This window comes from Leishmania martiniquensis, chromosome 34 (assembly GCF_017916325.1).
Source record: "Leishmania martiniquensis isolate LSCM1 chromosome 34, whole genome shotgun sequence".
NCBI lineage: Eukaryota > Euglenozoa > Kinetoplastea > Trypanosomatida > Trypanosomatidae > Leishmania > Leishmania martiniquensis.
Genome location: NC_090169.1, coordinates 249,165 through 261,810, shown reverse-complemented (window position 1 = coordinate 261,810; position 12,646 = coordinate 249,165). Strand labels below are relative to the sequence as shown.

Genomic DNA, 12,646 nt, shown 5'->3' with positions numbered 1-12,646 from the left:
CACAAAGAGGGCCACTTTGCGCTTGTGTGCAGATGATAAGGGAACAGGGAGGGAAGGAAGGGTGTGTGTGTATGTGTGTGTGTGTGTGGGGGCTGTGCCACGCGATCGTATTTCTCTACGCAGGATAGATGGAAGTAATGCCCTCTCTACTCAGCGAGGATCCAACAAGGCGCGGACACGGAGCGAGTCACCAGCCCACCCACCAAGAGAAAGAATGACGGAGAATTGAAAGCACCGACACATGCCATATCACGGAGACTCACCCACACCCTCCGTCGCTTACACACGCACAAAGATAATCGCCAAAGAAAGTGTACAACGTGTGCAGGAATTTTCCGATGAGAGATGCTCGCACCTATATATATATATAGGTGCGTGTGTGTGCCTGTGCGAGTCTGCGCGTTACTTTTTTTTTGTTCTCTCTTCTTCGTTGTTTCCCTTTTGGTTGATCAAAAAGAAGTTTTGTCGTTTGTCGTTTGTGTTTGTCGTTTCTTAGAATGAGGAATGGGACGTCGGGGAGAGGGAGCGCCACACCAACAGCGAAGCCGCCAACAAGGAGGAGAAAAGCGCAGGAGGTTTCGTTCGCTCTCTCTTTGTCTGTCTCTGTCTCTGTCTGTGTGTGTGTGCCTGTGTGAAGTTTGCGTGGGTATGCGCGTGCGTGGACAGCCTTTGCGCGCGCTGTGAGACTCGCTCTGTTTCCTTTCTATTTTGTATGTTTTGCTTTGTGCCTTATGTGGAGGACGAAGAGGGAGGGGGCGGGAGGGGGGCGAATGGGGGGAACGCGAGCACAGTGCCAAACACGCTTTATAGAGCAGCACAGATGGAAGCAATGAGGAGGACACCCAAGCCGACTGGCAGGGATGTCGACGCGTGGAAACGAAGGGGGGACAAAGAGGAGGGGGAGAGTAAAAGGGTGAGTGTCGCGAGCAGAGAGGTTGCGCAAGGGTAGATCGCCTACGGACGGGGGAGGGGGAAAGAGTACGCGCTTGCGCATCTGCGCGAGCTCAGCGTAGCGCGCGAACCCTCCTTGTCGTTACTATTCTTTTTCCCATCGAGTGCTATACCCTTCCGCAAGTGCAGCAGCGAGCGAGGCACGCAGAGCAGCAGAGGGTAGGGTGGCACTGTGGTGGTGGCCGCCGTCCCTCCTTTTGCGGGGGCGCAAAAAAGAGCAAAAAGGCGAGATCATCCCATGCTGCTGTGTGAAGGTGTGCGCGCCTGCGTCGGCGCTTCTGTTTCTCCTTGATTGAGGCCGTGCCTCGTGGCAGAGACGAGCATGCATGCGCTGAAGAGGGGCGAAAGAAAGCGTCGAGAAAGGCACACATCACCGGCATCCGGAGAGCAGGGGCAGAGCGAACAATATATATATGACAACAACAGCAAGAAAGCCACGCTGGGGACGTTCGTCGACAAACATGCCCGCACCAACAACACTGACGGATAAACTTCATCTCTCCGTACATCACATGTGTACACGCAAACGCTTGCAATACTCGAGACGGAGGCTCAAGGAGACGCCACGCGCGGAAGACAAAGAGAGCCAGAGAGGAACCCCTTCCCTTCCACTCAAAAAAACACGGAGACATCGACTGGCAGCGAACCGTTTACGCTGCTGCAGTGCTCGGAGGAAGCGTACTCGGCACTGTGCATGTGTCAGCCGCCTATACGGAGACAAGACATATGACAAAAGAGGTTCCTCAACTGCTCCCGTGTCTACCGGAGGTCATCCGAGTCCGTCTCCGACGCGTCCACCGGCATTGGTGACGATAGCGGTGGCGCAGCTGATCCTGGCGCACCGCCGTCAACAACTGCCGGGGCCCCCGCCGCCTTGCAGTGCCCCCGGGACCCAAGCGTCAGCTTTTTCGCAAGTCGCGACACGTCTGCTGTGAGAAAGTTGAAGCATGAGTTCGTTCGAAGTACTTCTTGCAAAGCGTCCTCGTTCCGCTCGGCGTAGGCGGCTAACAGCGCTGCAGCCGCTCGCTCTTCTGACGAGCTGCAGAAGCCGAAGACGGCCCCGAGGCGGCTCATCTCGATGTTGGCCCATGTGTAACCGTCATCTACAGACGTGCTGAGGCAGAGAACGATGATCTCCAGCCCAGCCTTTGCGGCGTTGGTGGGCTGGTTGAGAATGCGGAAGAGATTTTTTCTGTCATCGTACGTGCCGTCCGCTGGACTGGTGGAAACGACGCCAATCATACGCTTTTGAATCTGCACGGCACCCTCAATATCACCGGCGCGGAGGCAGAAGAGAGTGTAGGATCGGTATATGTCGGGCAGGTCAAACGGCTTCGACTCCGTGGCCTCCCAGTTGCGCTCCATCAGCTCGATCACCTCTGAAATGATGCGCCTGTACTCCTTTTGCAGGAATGCCGTGTCAACAGTCGCGGTACGGTTGTCGCCGGTGCGACGGTACTGCGCTGTCACAAGCGAGCGTGAGATGAGCTCTGCTGCTTTCTTGAGCGCCGCCGCCTGCTTCGATCCGTTCGCGGCCACACCGTACAGTTTGGATGCCTCCTCGTAGGCGTGGATGGCGTCTTGAAAGAGATACTCGCTCAGCACCGCTGTCGTGCCAGCAGTGCTGATACTTGACATGATACTCTGAGTCTCCAGTATGTTCTGTGAAATAAAGTCGCCAAGCCTCTCCAGCGAGCTCGCGGCGTTGAAGTCATTGTGAGCCTTACTGTGCGCATCAGAGGCTTGTGTCCATGCGTCACGCGCCTTGTGGTAGTTGTTCAGGTTTGCGTAGATGCGTGCGGCCTTGTCAAAGTCTTCAGCAGCACTGTCGTAGCGTACCCTAAAATGAAACAGACTCTTTTCCAGGTGCTTCTTGCCACTCCTCATGTAGTCCGCCGCCTCAGCGTCCTTGGAGGACTGAGTCTGCATGATGGCTCTAGCAGTGGACCGAGGAGGCACAGCGTTCTCTCTCTTGTCTTCACGGAGAGATAGAGGATAGGTCGGATGCTCACTGCGTATCCATTCATCAAGGGGAACACAAGGCGCACGTATGTGTGCGGAAAGGTGCGGCCGAGGAGAGCCGCAGGAAGACGAGGTGGGAAAAGGCAGAGCGTAGCGAATAAACTTCACAGAGGCGTTGCTTATGCGAATGGCGCGCAATCACTACGATAGGAAAGAAACCAAAGCACACCAGAATAGGGGGAGGAGGAGGAACGGCGCACGAATGGGGCTGGCATGCCTACAGCCTCCAGAAAAACCTCCCCTGACCTCCCCCTTTTACTCGTGACGAATAGGGGCGAACGGAAAGGGTACGTGGGAGGGGAGCAGGCCTGAGCAGAGGGCCCTGCCCGCCCCCATCATGGCGCAACGTTTCTCCGTTCACGTAATGTTTCTCTGCACATTTATGTAAGTGCGCAAGCTAGAGTGAAGAAGCTGTTCGAACTTTTTGCGCCTCGTCGAGCAAGAGGGGCGGAGCCGGGGCGTGGGTCAGGCAAGAGTGCGGCGATGCGCGGCGTCGCCGTGCTGCGAATGCAAAGGATGCGTTGAGCCATGAAAAGCGAGCGAATGCGCAGTTGACCCGAGAACAAAAAAAAACTCTAACGGCCAGGCCCGTTGCCGCCGAACAAAGAGAAGCAAAAAAGGGGAAGTGGCACCAACTCAGCACACCCCTTTGGCGACAGCGGGCCCTGAGGAGGAGAGGGCTCGCCCTCACACGCTCTGCGATACGAAGCAAAGATACAGAAAGCATGCGGATGCCCCCCCGACCGACCGTTATACCGTGAGGGAGGAAGGGGAGGGGCGAGTGAGGAGTTGATCAGTACCCGGGAGCCATTCCAGAACTAGTACACGTGCAAAGCACCGGCCTCTGACCTGCCAAAACATTTGCTGTCGCCTACCACTTCAGCCAGAGCCCTCCCTCCTCCTCCTCACGTGCCATCACTTTCACGGCCGCGATGCAACAGCCAAAAGCGGCAAAACCACGTCCAACACAGAGCACATTCACACACACACACACACGCCGATAGAAACAAGGACCGGGGTGGGGACAAGGGCGCGCGTGCGTGTGGTAAGCTAGCGATGTTGTGGGACAGACACGTGTGGAAAGAGACCCGCGGTCGACAGACGCTTCGAGAACATGGATGAAAAGCAGCTCTCACTTTCTTGGACAGATGTGTGGGGCACACTTCCTCCCCCATCCCCGAGCCACTGAGTCCCACATAATCACCACGAGTAGCCGAGAATTTTTAGAAGATGCAGACACAGACATGTCCACCTTCCAAAGTTTTCTCGTACTTCGGCACAAGCGGCCGCCGATTATGCAGGAGGAGGGGACATTAAGCTCGGCGGCGCAGGTCGTGAGGGCAGCTGTGCGACAAGAGCGTCATCATTACTCTGGGAGGGAACTGGGGGAGGTATGCGGCGAGGGACCTCAGTGTCAGCCGTGGCGGCGTTCTCCGCAGCCTGCACTTCGGAGGTCGCGCGCTTCTCCCAGCTGGCCACGTGCTCGCCAGCCACTTCATTCGCTGCGGCCAATGCGACGGATGGCACGAGGTTCCTCACACTAGGTCGCAATTTGTCTACCACGTCCGTGTTGCTCACTGGGTACACGTGGTCCTTGTTCATCGACCGAGGGTGACTGTCCTCGTTGCTCTTCTTCAGCGACTCGAGCTTGCGCGCGATCTCACTACTAGCGGTAAAGGTGATCGGCTTCTTTGCATTGCTCCCGAGGTCGCGAGCTACACCTTGCTCCTCTGCTTCCTCCTTTTCTGAGCCAGAGCCACAGAGCATGAGTTCGGCGCTGATCTCGGCTGCAACTTCAGGCGCGTTTGCGCGCTCACCGCTCCACAGCACATCCATGCCCGGGTGCAGTAGGCGGTACATGGGCGGTGACACGCTCGCCCCATGCGCAGCTTCCCAGTGGAGCTGTGGGCTTTCCAGTTGATGTTCCTTACTCCGGCAGATCGGCTCCACCAGCGAAGGCTGCTGAATAGAGCACGTCGGCGACATTGGTCGAGTGTCGTTGGAAAAGCAGTCCTCTGCTATCTTCGGCTGCTGCTCCTGCGTAGCCAGCTCAATATGCCTATCGATTTCGTCTGACGGGTTGCCACACAGCTGGCCTGAGACAGCGATGGTGCTCATGAACGTCTCTGGTGCCGCGTTGACGTCGCCGTGAGCATTGCCGTTTACACCGTGAGCTCTTCTCCGCGGTGACGAGGACCGCGTTGGCTCCTCCGCTGCTATGGCCGAAGGTGAGCTACCTGTGCCCATGCTGCTCTCCAGCAGAGCATCTTTGGTGGCGTCAATGAAAACTTCAGTAGAGTAGCGCTCCTGCTTTTCTTGCCAATTGAGGGTAGCATCCGCCAGCGGGTTGGGCTGTTGCCGCTCCACGGAGACATTCTCGACTTGCCTCCTCGCTGCTACGGCTTCCTCCGGCATTATGTTGCGCACTGCCTCTGCGCGCACTTCGCCGTCGAGGTCCGTTTCCTTCGGCGTGGCAGACACAGCAGAGACGGCCGACAGCGGTGGTGGCGGTGGCGGTGCACGCTGCAGCAGTCGAGCATCATCGGCTGGTAGCGTCTTGGCGTTCTCGTCCTTTGGCGTTGGTGGAACCTCGTCCACCCGCGCCGTGCTTGGTCCGCGAGTGCGATCCGCCCCTTCGCGCGGTGTCGCCGTTGGTGCTGTGGCGCGCTCAGGCGTGACATCCGAAGAAGAAGGGGTCAGCGCGGTGACGTCGACCAGCTGCTGTTCCGCTGCTTCAACCTTCAACTGAGGCTGCTGAGACGTCATGCGGATCTCAGCTGGAGTGATGGTGAAGCTCTTCACTGGCATCAGCTCCGGCTCACTGAAGGCGTCCGCTTCAAAGTGACCACTCGACCCCTCTTCCGCCACACGCAGCGTGGGGCAGCTTTGTGCTGGGGGCGGTGAGAGTGTATGGCGCTCTGAGCAGACCGCAGGCGAGCCTGCGGCCCGAGCTGCGGTCCATGGCACCTCCTTGCCATTCCCTCGCAGGGCAGAGATGGCAGAGGCGCTGGGCGTAACCGATCTGGGAGGGCCTGCCCTGACGAGGTCATCTATCGGATTCCTGGGGAAAGTGCCAGTAGAGCTTGACGGCTTCGCTGCAGTCTTCGGATTGCTCGGGGCCGGCGGCGCGGCCGAATCTGCGCTGTCGGCGGTGTCACTTGCGCTGCAACACGCGCCCATCGTGGCTGTTTCTGGCGATAATGCAAGAGAGCGAGTACGACGGCATGTAACTGTGTGTGCTCGTCACAACTCAGAGAGCTAACCGTCGCATAGACTACCCCTCCCCTCCACAGAGAGAGAGAGGCCGATGCAGAAGAGATCCAAGCAGAAGCGAAAAACGAGTCGATGGCTCAGTTGCGAGGCCGATGCGTAAAAGGCGTTGATAAGCGGAAGTGCCACTCTACAGAGATCCCCTTAGTCCCCCTTTTTTCATTGATATGAGGATGGCGTGCGGCGCCACAGCAGCGATGAAGTGCAGTGATGTGGGTTGGGCACAGTGGAGGGCAATGTGAAAGATCGGCTGTGGTGGAGGCGAGAGAGGGAGGAAGAGAGGAGCGGGGGGTGAGCGATGTAGGGACGAGGAAAAAAAACTGCCAGGGGTGAGCCTGCCAACCGCCACATGGCAGACATTACAGCGATGCGTCATCACTTCGGCCAGCACAGTGGCCCTTATACGGCAATGCCGAAAACGGCCGTTGCTGGCAGCGATGGTGCCGGGGCAGCTGCGCTAGCGGGAGGGCAGATCAGCCTGTGGGAACACTTTGAAATTCAGACCTCACAGCTGCTCTCGAGCTCCGGGGTTTACCGACCCGTACTGCAAAAGTGGAGGTACAGAGACACCAGCGGGAGCGAGCGAGTGCATGAACCTGCGGGTATCCGATGATTGCGTCGGAAAGCACAGCACACCATCTCGTCCATGGCCATCCAACACAGCTAAACGGGGCGCTCCACGCTGGTGAGGAGTACAGAGGAAACACACCCACACATACACACACACACGCAGGGCGACTGCTGAGGCGAGGAGCGCGGCAGGGGGGGCAATGCATCGGAAGGTGCTGTTCTCCCTTTCTCGGCGCCTCCTCATTGCCGTCTCCCAGTTTTTTGCTTAAGTGACGACGGTGGAAGTAAGCTGCAGCCCGATGCCCCTCGCACCTCCCCTTCTCCACTCAACCCTTCTGAGCACGGCTCCCCCCTTCCCACCTCTCTGTCATCGTCGTCTCCGTCAGCACTGTCCGAGAGGGTTGAGCAAAGGGAGTGCAGACTACTGTTCGCAGATGAAGAAGAGTCGTCGCCCTTTGGCGGTACAATGCCGCGTGGCGGGGAGAAGGGTGGGCGGTGCCGCGGCAGTGCAAGCGGGCGTCGTGGAGAGAGAAGGTCGATGACGGCATCCTGCGATGCTGACTCCTGGGGGATCACCATCACGTCTGCGCTGCCGTAACGACGATTCTGAGCAGTGTTGCTGGCAGCTGCCCATCGAGGCGGAGAGGGTGAGATAAGCCGTTGGGTGGAGGAGCGCTGCAGCTGCAGCGGTGACGACTCCTCCAGCTGCGCTGGTGACAAGAAACCGGAGGCCTTCTCCGCGCTGCTCAGCGACGATACTGCAGCTTCTCGGGAATGAAAGCTATCCGCCCCATCTGGTGATACCATGTTGTTCTCCATTACTGGGGGCGGCCCTTCCACAAAATCCTTTCCCGCAGACATTACTGCTGAAGCTTCTCGCCTTTCCTCCTCAAAGAAGGACGCTGTGTTGCTCCGCTTGCACCGGCCACCGCTGTTGGTCTCAAGGTTCTGCGGTGGGCTCAAGCCCAGTGAGCCGGCCTCACTGAGGTGGAGGCTGTCTTCACTTAGGTTGCTCCGGCCGTCGCTGCCGCCGTGACGATGGCGGGCGGCGTGCGTGGCCACGTGTGGGTGGCGTACGGGGCTCTGAATGGCCTGCTGCCCTTGGGAAGCTACTGGCGGTAGAGCTTCTTCGCTGCTCGGCTCCGGCACACTCAGAGGAGAAAGAGTGGTGTTGCCTGCAGTGGTGCGAGGGGATGTGGTTATTGGACGTGGGCGGCGAACGGTGTCACTCTGTGCGCCGCGCAGGTCCGCCTCGCCGATGGACGTGGCGACTGGCGTGACGAAGTGGCCGCTTACCGGTGGAGCAGCGGCTGCGGATACTCCCACGGCGATTGAGAACGCGACCGGATTTGGAGTCCGTGATAAGTGGCGCGTGGGGTCCCGCGGAGGCGCTGCAGTTGCGGCCGCCGTCGTCGATGAAGAGGTTTGCTTTACTGGCACGAGATCCTCTGAGGTGGCACTGCTGCAGCTGTTCCTGCTTCCACGGGTTATGGCGAGCTCCTTCGACGACGTGGACTGGCTGGCTTCTCTCACTGCAAAGCGCTGAGAGATGACCCTCCCGCTGGATCTGGTACGGCTGGCGACACCCGTCTGAAGCCCGGAAACTTGTTCAGGCGCATCTTGACCTTCGTGGTAGGGCGAAGCCGATTTCGTCACTTCAGTTTGGCGGCCGTGCGATTGCGGCGGCGGCAGCTGTTTCACGTCGCCCTCTTCGAACGGCGTGGTGTGTGGCACGACAAAGCGGGCTACCAATGGCGATTCCCCCCTCAGAGGGTTGGAGAGGGACGGTGCGAGCGGGACGGTGCTTGTGGGGGTAATCTGTGGGTTGGAGGCGCCCCAGAAACTGCCGGAGGCGGATCGCATGCGCTTGCCCAGATGCACCACTGGCACCGAGCAGCAGCAGCTGCTGCTTCGGAAAGAGGAGCTGTGCCAACGCGCCCGCGGATCCTCCCCGATGTCTTCGGGAACCTGTGTGTCTCGCGGGGAGTGAGGAAGGACCTGCTGAGGCTTCGGGCGATGCAGGCGCAGCGGCGAGTTCCGGTGGACCCGCGACGCGGCACCGTCTGTGACCACAGCCTTATACTTGCTTGTCGCTGAGGATGCCGCTGCAGCGGCCAGGTTCTGTGATTGGGATGAAGAGGAGCGTGCCGCGGAGCTCGAGATGCACAAATGGGAGCCGTCGAGAACGCGTTTCGTGATGGTGCCGGCGCCGTCTTCATGCAGCACGATCATCGTTTCCACGGCAGCCGTCTCGTCGACGTCGTGCAGAGTGGCGTCGACCTCCGGGTCAGCGTATTCAGAGGTGAAGAAGGGACGGCTGAGGTTGGAGGCCGCCGTGACTGGCAGGGCCAGCGGAAGCTGGCTGTGCGAGCACGAACGGCTCGACGGCATGTGCACGTATGGTGGCTCCAGTGCCGATGGAATGCTAGAGCTGGTAATACTCCTTGATAGACGCCTTCGCAGCTGCTGGCGCATAACCTCGAGAGACTGACAGTACTTTCGCAAGCGGCGCACGGTGCTTCGCGTGTAGGAGGCCGATGTGTGCAGCTCGATTACTGCGGTCCTCTCTGTGGATGTCACCGAGGAAATGCCGTCCTTAAACGAGCCCCTCAACGCATTGTCGCCACCGCTTCCTTCTCCCAGGCCTCCTACCTCGTCTACGGAGGGCGAACAGATCCTCGCTGTCTGGACCTGTTTGCTGTAGGTCGAAAATTGACCACGTGGTGCCAAAGAGGTGCCTTCATTGCTTGTTCCTGTCGTGCACACATGGCTGCTACAGCTACCGAGTCTTCGACGCTGCTGCTTCTCCAGCAGCGAGTACCACTGCAGTGGTGTAGCGTGTGCGGCCACCGCGCCCAGCGAACAATCGCTATCGATGCTCCGGCGACTGCGCACCGTCGACACGGTTGGGGTGGCCGCTGAGACGTCCCTGCCGTTTCCACTTTCCGTTCCTCTCGATCTGTGTTGAAGAGCGTCACGACGCCTGTCCGGCGTTCGCAGAAGTGCCGGCGCTAACGGTGTAACGATCTCTGTCTGCGCACTCGCGTTCGCGTGTGGAGAGGAGAAAACAGGCTGCAGCGCTTCGGCAACGGCACCGGCCGCCTCTAGCGCACTGGTAAGCTTATCGCACACTGGTGATGGATGCTGTATTGCATCTACCGCTGAATTTCGCGGACCTTGGCGACACTGCACTCCCACTTCGGCGCGCGGCACAGCCGATGTCGCCGTTGTTCGAGTCAACTCGGTGCTTTGCGCGCTTGGCGTGTCTGCTGCCGCCGATGGGGATACCACTGGCACCCTGCGCAGGCGAGGGTCCGGACTTGCGTTGTTGCGCTCTGCTGCAGCGTTTCCTCCTTCGCCAATGCTGCCACGGTGGACACTCCTCTCCGATAGGGAAGACGTCGAGGTCCAGGAGGCAGAGCGGCCATTCTCCTGCGAAAGGCTAGGCTGCCGCTTCACAAACACGCGTTGCGGAGGCCCACGTAAATGCCGTGCCTGCTTGGAGGCTAATATTTTAGAAGAAACGACGGTGGGGGTGCAAGTTGCCGTTGCCGCCAGAGAGGGGGCGCTGCGTACGCGCCTATAGGCCGGAGGAGAAGCGACAGGATCGCAGTCGCGAGACTCAAGAGCCCTGTGCGGATCCCAGCTGTGAGCCTGCCACCACAGGCACTGGTTCTCCCTCTCCAGACGGCGCGCCTTTGATAGGAGATACCCGATAGCATGCCGCAACACCAGCGGGTCCCCTGCCTCCTGGACAGCCGCTGCGAAGGGATCCGCGGCCACGACGCACTCGCTCGGGCACGAAAAGCTGCTCGATGATGCTAAAGCACCTTTCACAGGCTGCTGCCACACAAACGGCGATCGAATCGTGCGCGAGGGCTTCTGCGCGAGCGGGTGAGAGCTCGCAACGTGGGACGACACACCTTTCGCCATGACGGGAGGCGGCCTTGCCCTATTACGAGAGGCGCGAAGAGCGACGCCCTTGACGCCGGCGCCGCTGTTGTGGCTCTTGTTGCTTAGGGCGAAGGCAAAGATGTCGCGCATTCGGGAGGGTAATATCCGCTGATGGTCAAGGTCGCTTGTCGAGCTTATTGAAGACGAGGAAGCGATTAGCGGAGGCGATGGATACCCAGAAGCAATGTGCGGGGCCTCTCTCCTCGCTTCCACTAGACATCTACCCGTGATCGGCGCCACAGGAGCTTCAGGGTCGACCTCAGGGTGATTTCCGGCGGCGACAGCGCTTGCCGCACTATCGTAGCAGCTTGAGCTGGTGCTGCTACTCGCCGCGTTGGCGCTGCCATGAGCGTAGGCAACAGCGCCATAGCGCGTGGGCACATCGACGGAGCCCCCAGCTGCTGCGCTGGCAATCGAAGTGGCTGCATCCCTCTGTGCTGAGGCCTCTGACGCGCGCGGTAGAGTGTAAACGGCGGCGGGCCGTTGCATGGCCACACACCGCCTCGGGTACCATTCCAAGCGACGCTGCTGCGTATTTTCCACGACTGCCGTCGCCTCCTTCTTGGCGCCCTGCACCTTGGCGCGCGTAGTCACGCGCTCAGTTGTCTTGGCCCTTGCGTTCGGTTGTCGCACAGCGCTGCGGCTCACCTGCATCCGCTCCGGGTGCGTGGAGCCCTGTGAAATGCTATTGTGTGGCAGCCTCGGGGACGGATGAGGCGCGTGGGCTTTCATCATTCCCGCTTGCTTTGCAGTGTAGGCGGCATCACGCAGCGAGTCAGGATGCCTGAACCCACTCCACTGCGGTATGACTACCGGGCGCAGCGACAGGGATAAGGCGTCTTTCTTCCGCGCGCCCTCTTCCGCTGCCAGCTCGCGCGAGCGCGTACTCGCGGGGCGTCGTGATGGTGACGGCGTAGCTGCGTTGGCGAGCCGCGCAAGCAGTGCCGGGATACTGTCACGCAAGGAGGGCCCGTCGTAGAAGGCTTCTGGCGGTGGCGGCCGCGCCGAGATGGCTGTGGCCGTCTCTGCGCCTCCGGGTGTAAGGGCGGAGGCGTGTGCAGAATCGATGGAAATTGGGGAGCAGCGAACGTGGGGTGAGGGAGTGGTGCCGGCGGCCTCAGGAGGATTTTCAGTTCCGCTCGAGATGTTGGAGGTGTGACGGCCCCAGGCGCACCGCCTTCCTGCGCCATCCTCGCTAACACCGCTGCTCCCACAGCTTGTCCGTGCGTCGCTGCTTAGCTGGTTCCCATGGGCAAGCTCTATTTCATGTTCTCTCTCGTGGTCGCTATGGCAAGGTCTGGGACGCACATCGTGGAGGTGTCGATGGCGTCTCATGATTCACAGTTGCGTCTGAGAGAGAGAAAGAGGTGCTTGCAGGTGTGGGGAGGGAGGGAGCGGAATCTAGCAAAGAGGAAAAGCGAAACCGAGGTGGATCTAGTGGATAGTGTGTGAGTGTGTGATGCCTACGGGAGTGATAGGAGGTGGTGGGAGGCGGGTGGCCAACAAAGAAGAGCGGTAGCGCAGTGATGCCTCGGAGCAAGCGCTGTCGGGGGCTGTGGGGGTGGGGGAGAGCGGAGCACCCAAGTGTTCAGCAACGCTAAAGAAGAAGCTGGAGCAGGAAGCACACGCACACATACACACATACAAACCGTCCGGTACGTCATTGATGACGATGCACGTCACGTAGGCGGCCGAAATTTATGTCCCTGTGTGAGCGGTAGCAGCAACAGGGGGAGCACCTATATATGCACACGCACACACACACACATGTACACATACGCACATGCCCAGTGGGTACAGATGCCCTCCTCCGTCGCTCGGTGAAGCAGTCCAAAGTAGAGTGCGAGGCGGGGGCGGGGTGATGGTGTGGAGAGGGAGA

General features: G+C 59.7%; 2 protein-coding genes across 2 annotated transcripts; both read right to left on the bottom strand.

Annotated features, from left to right (window-relative positions):
- Positions 1–4,266: 4,266 nt before the first annotated feature.
- Positions 4,267–6,153, bottom strand: LSCM1_02114 (uncharacterized protein; the record flags this gene model as incomplete). Its single annotated transcript, XM_067319704.1, has 1 exon — positions 4,267–6,153. One exon carries the CDS (start codon positions 6,151–6,153, stop codon positions 4,267–4,269), a length of 1,887 nt encoding a protein of 628 aa, XP_067175079.1.
- A 900-nt stretch (positions 6,154–7,053) lies between these two features.
- Positions 7,054–11,502, bottom strand: LSCM1_02113 (uncharacterized protein; the record flags this gene model as incomplete). Its single annotated transcript, XM_067319703.1, has 1 exon — positions 7,054–11,502. The coding sequence occupies one exon, from the start codon at positions 11,500–11,502 to the stop codon at positions 7,054–7,056; it is 4,449 nt and encodes a 1,482-aa protein (XP_067175078.1).
- Between the last annotated feature and the right edge of the window lie 1,144 nt (positions 11,503–12,646).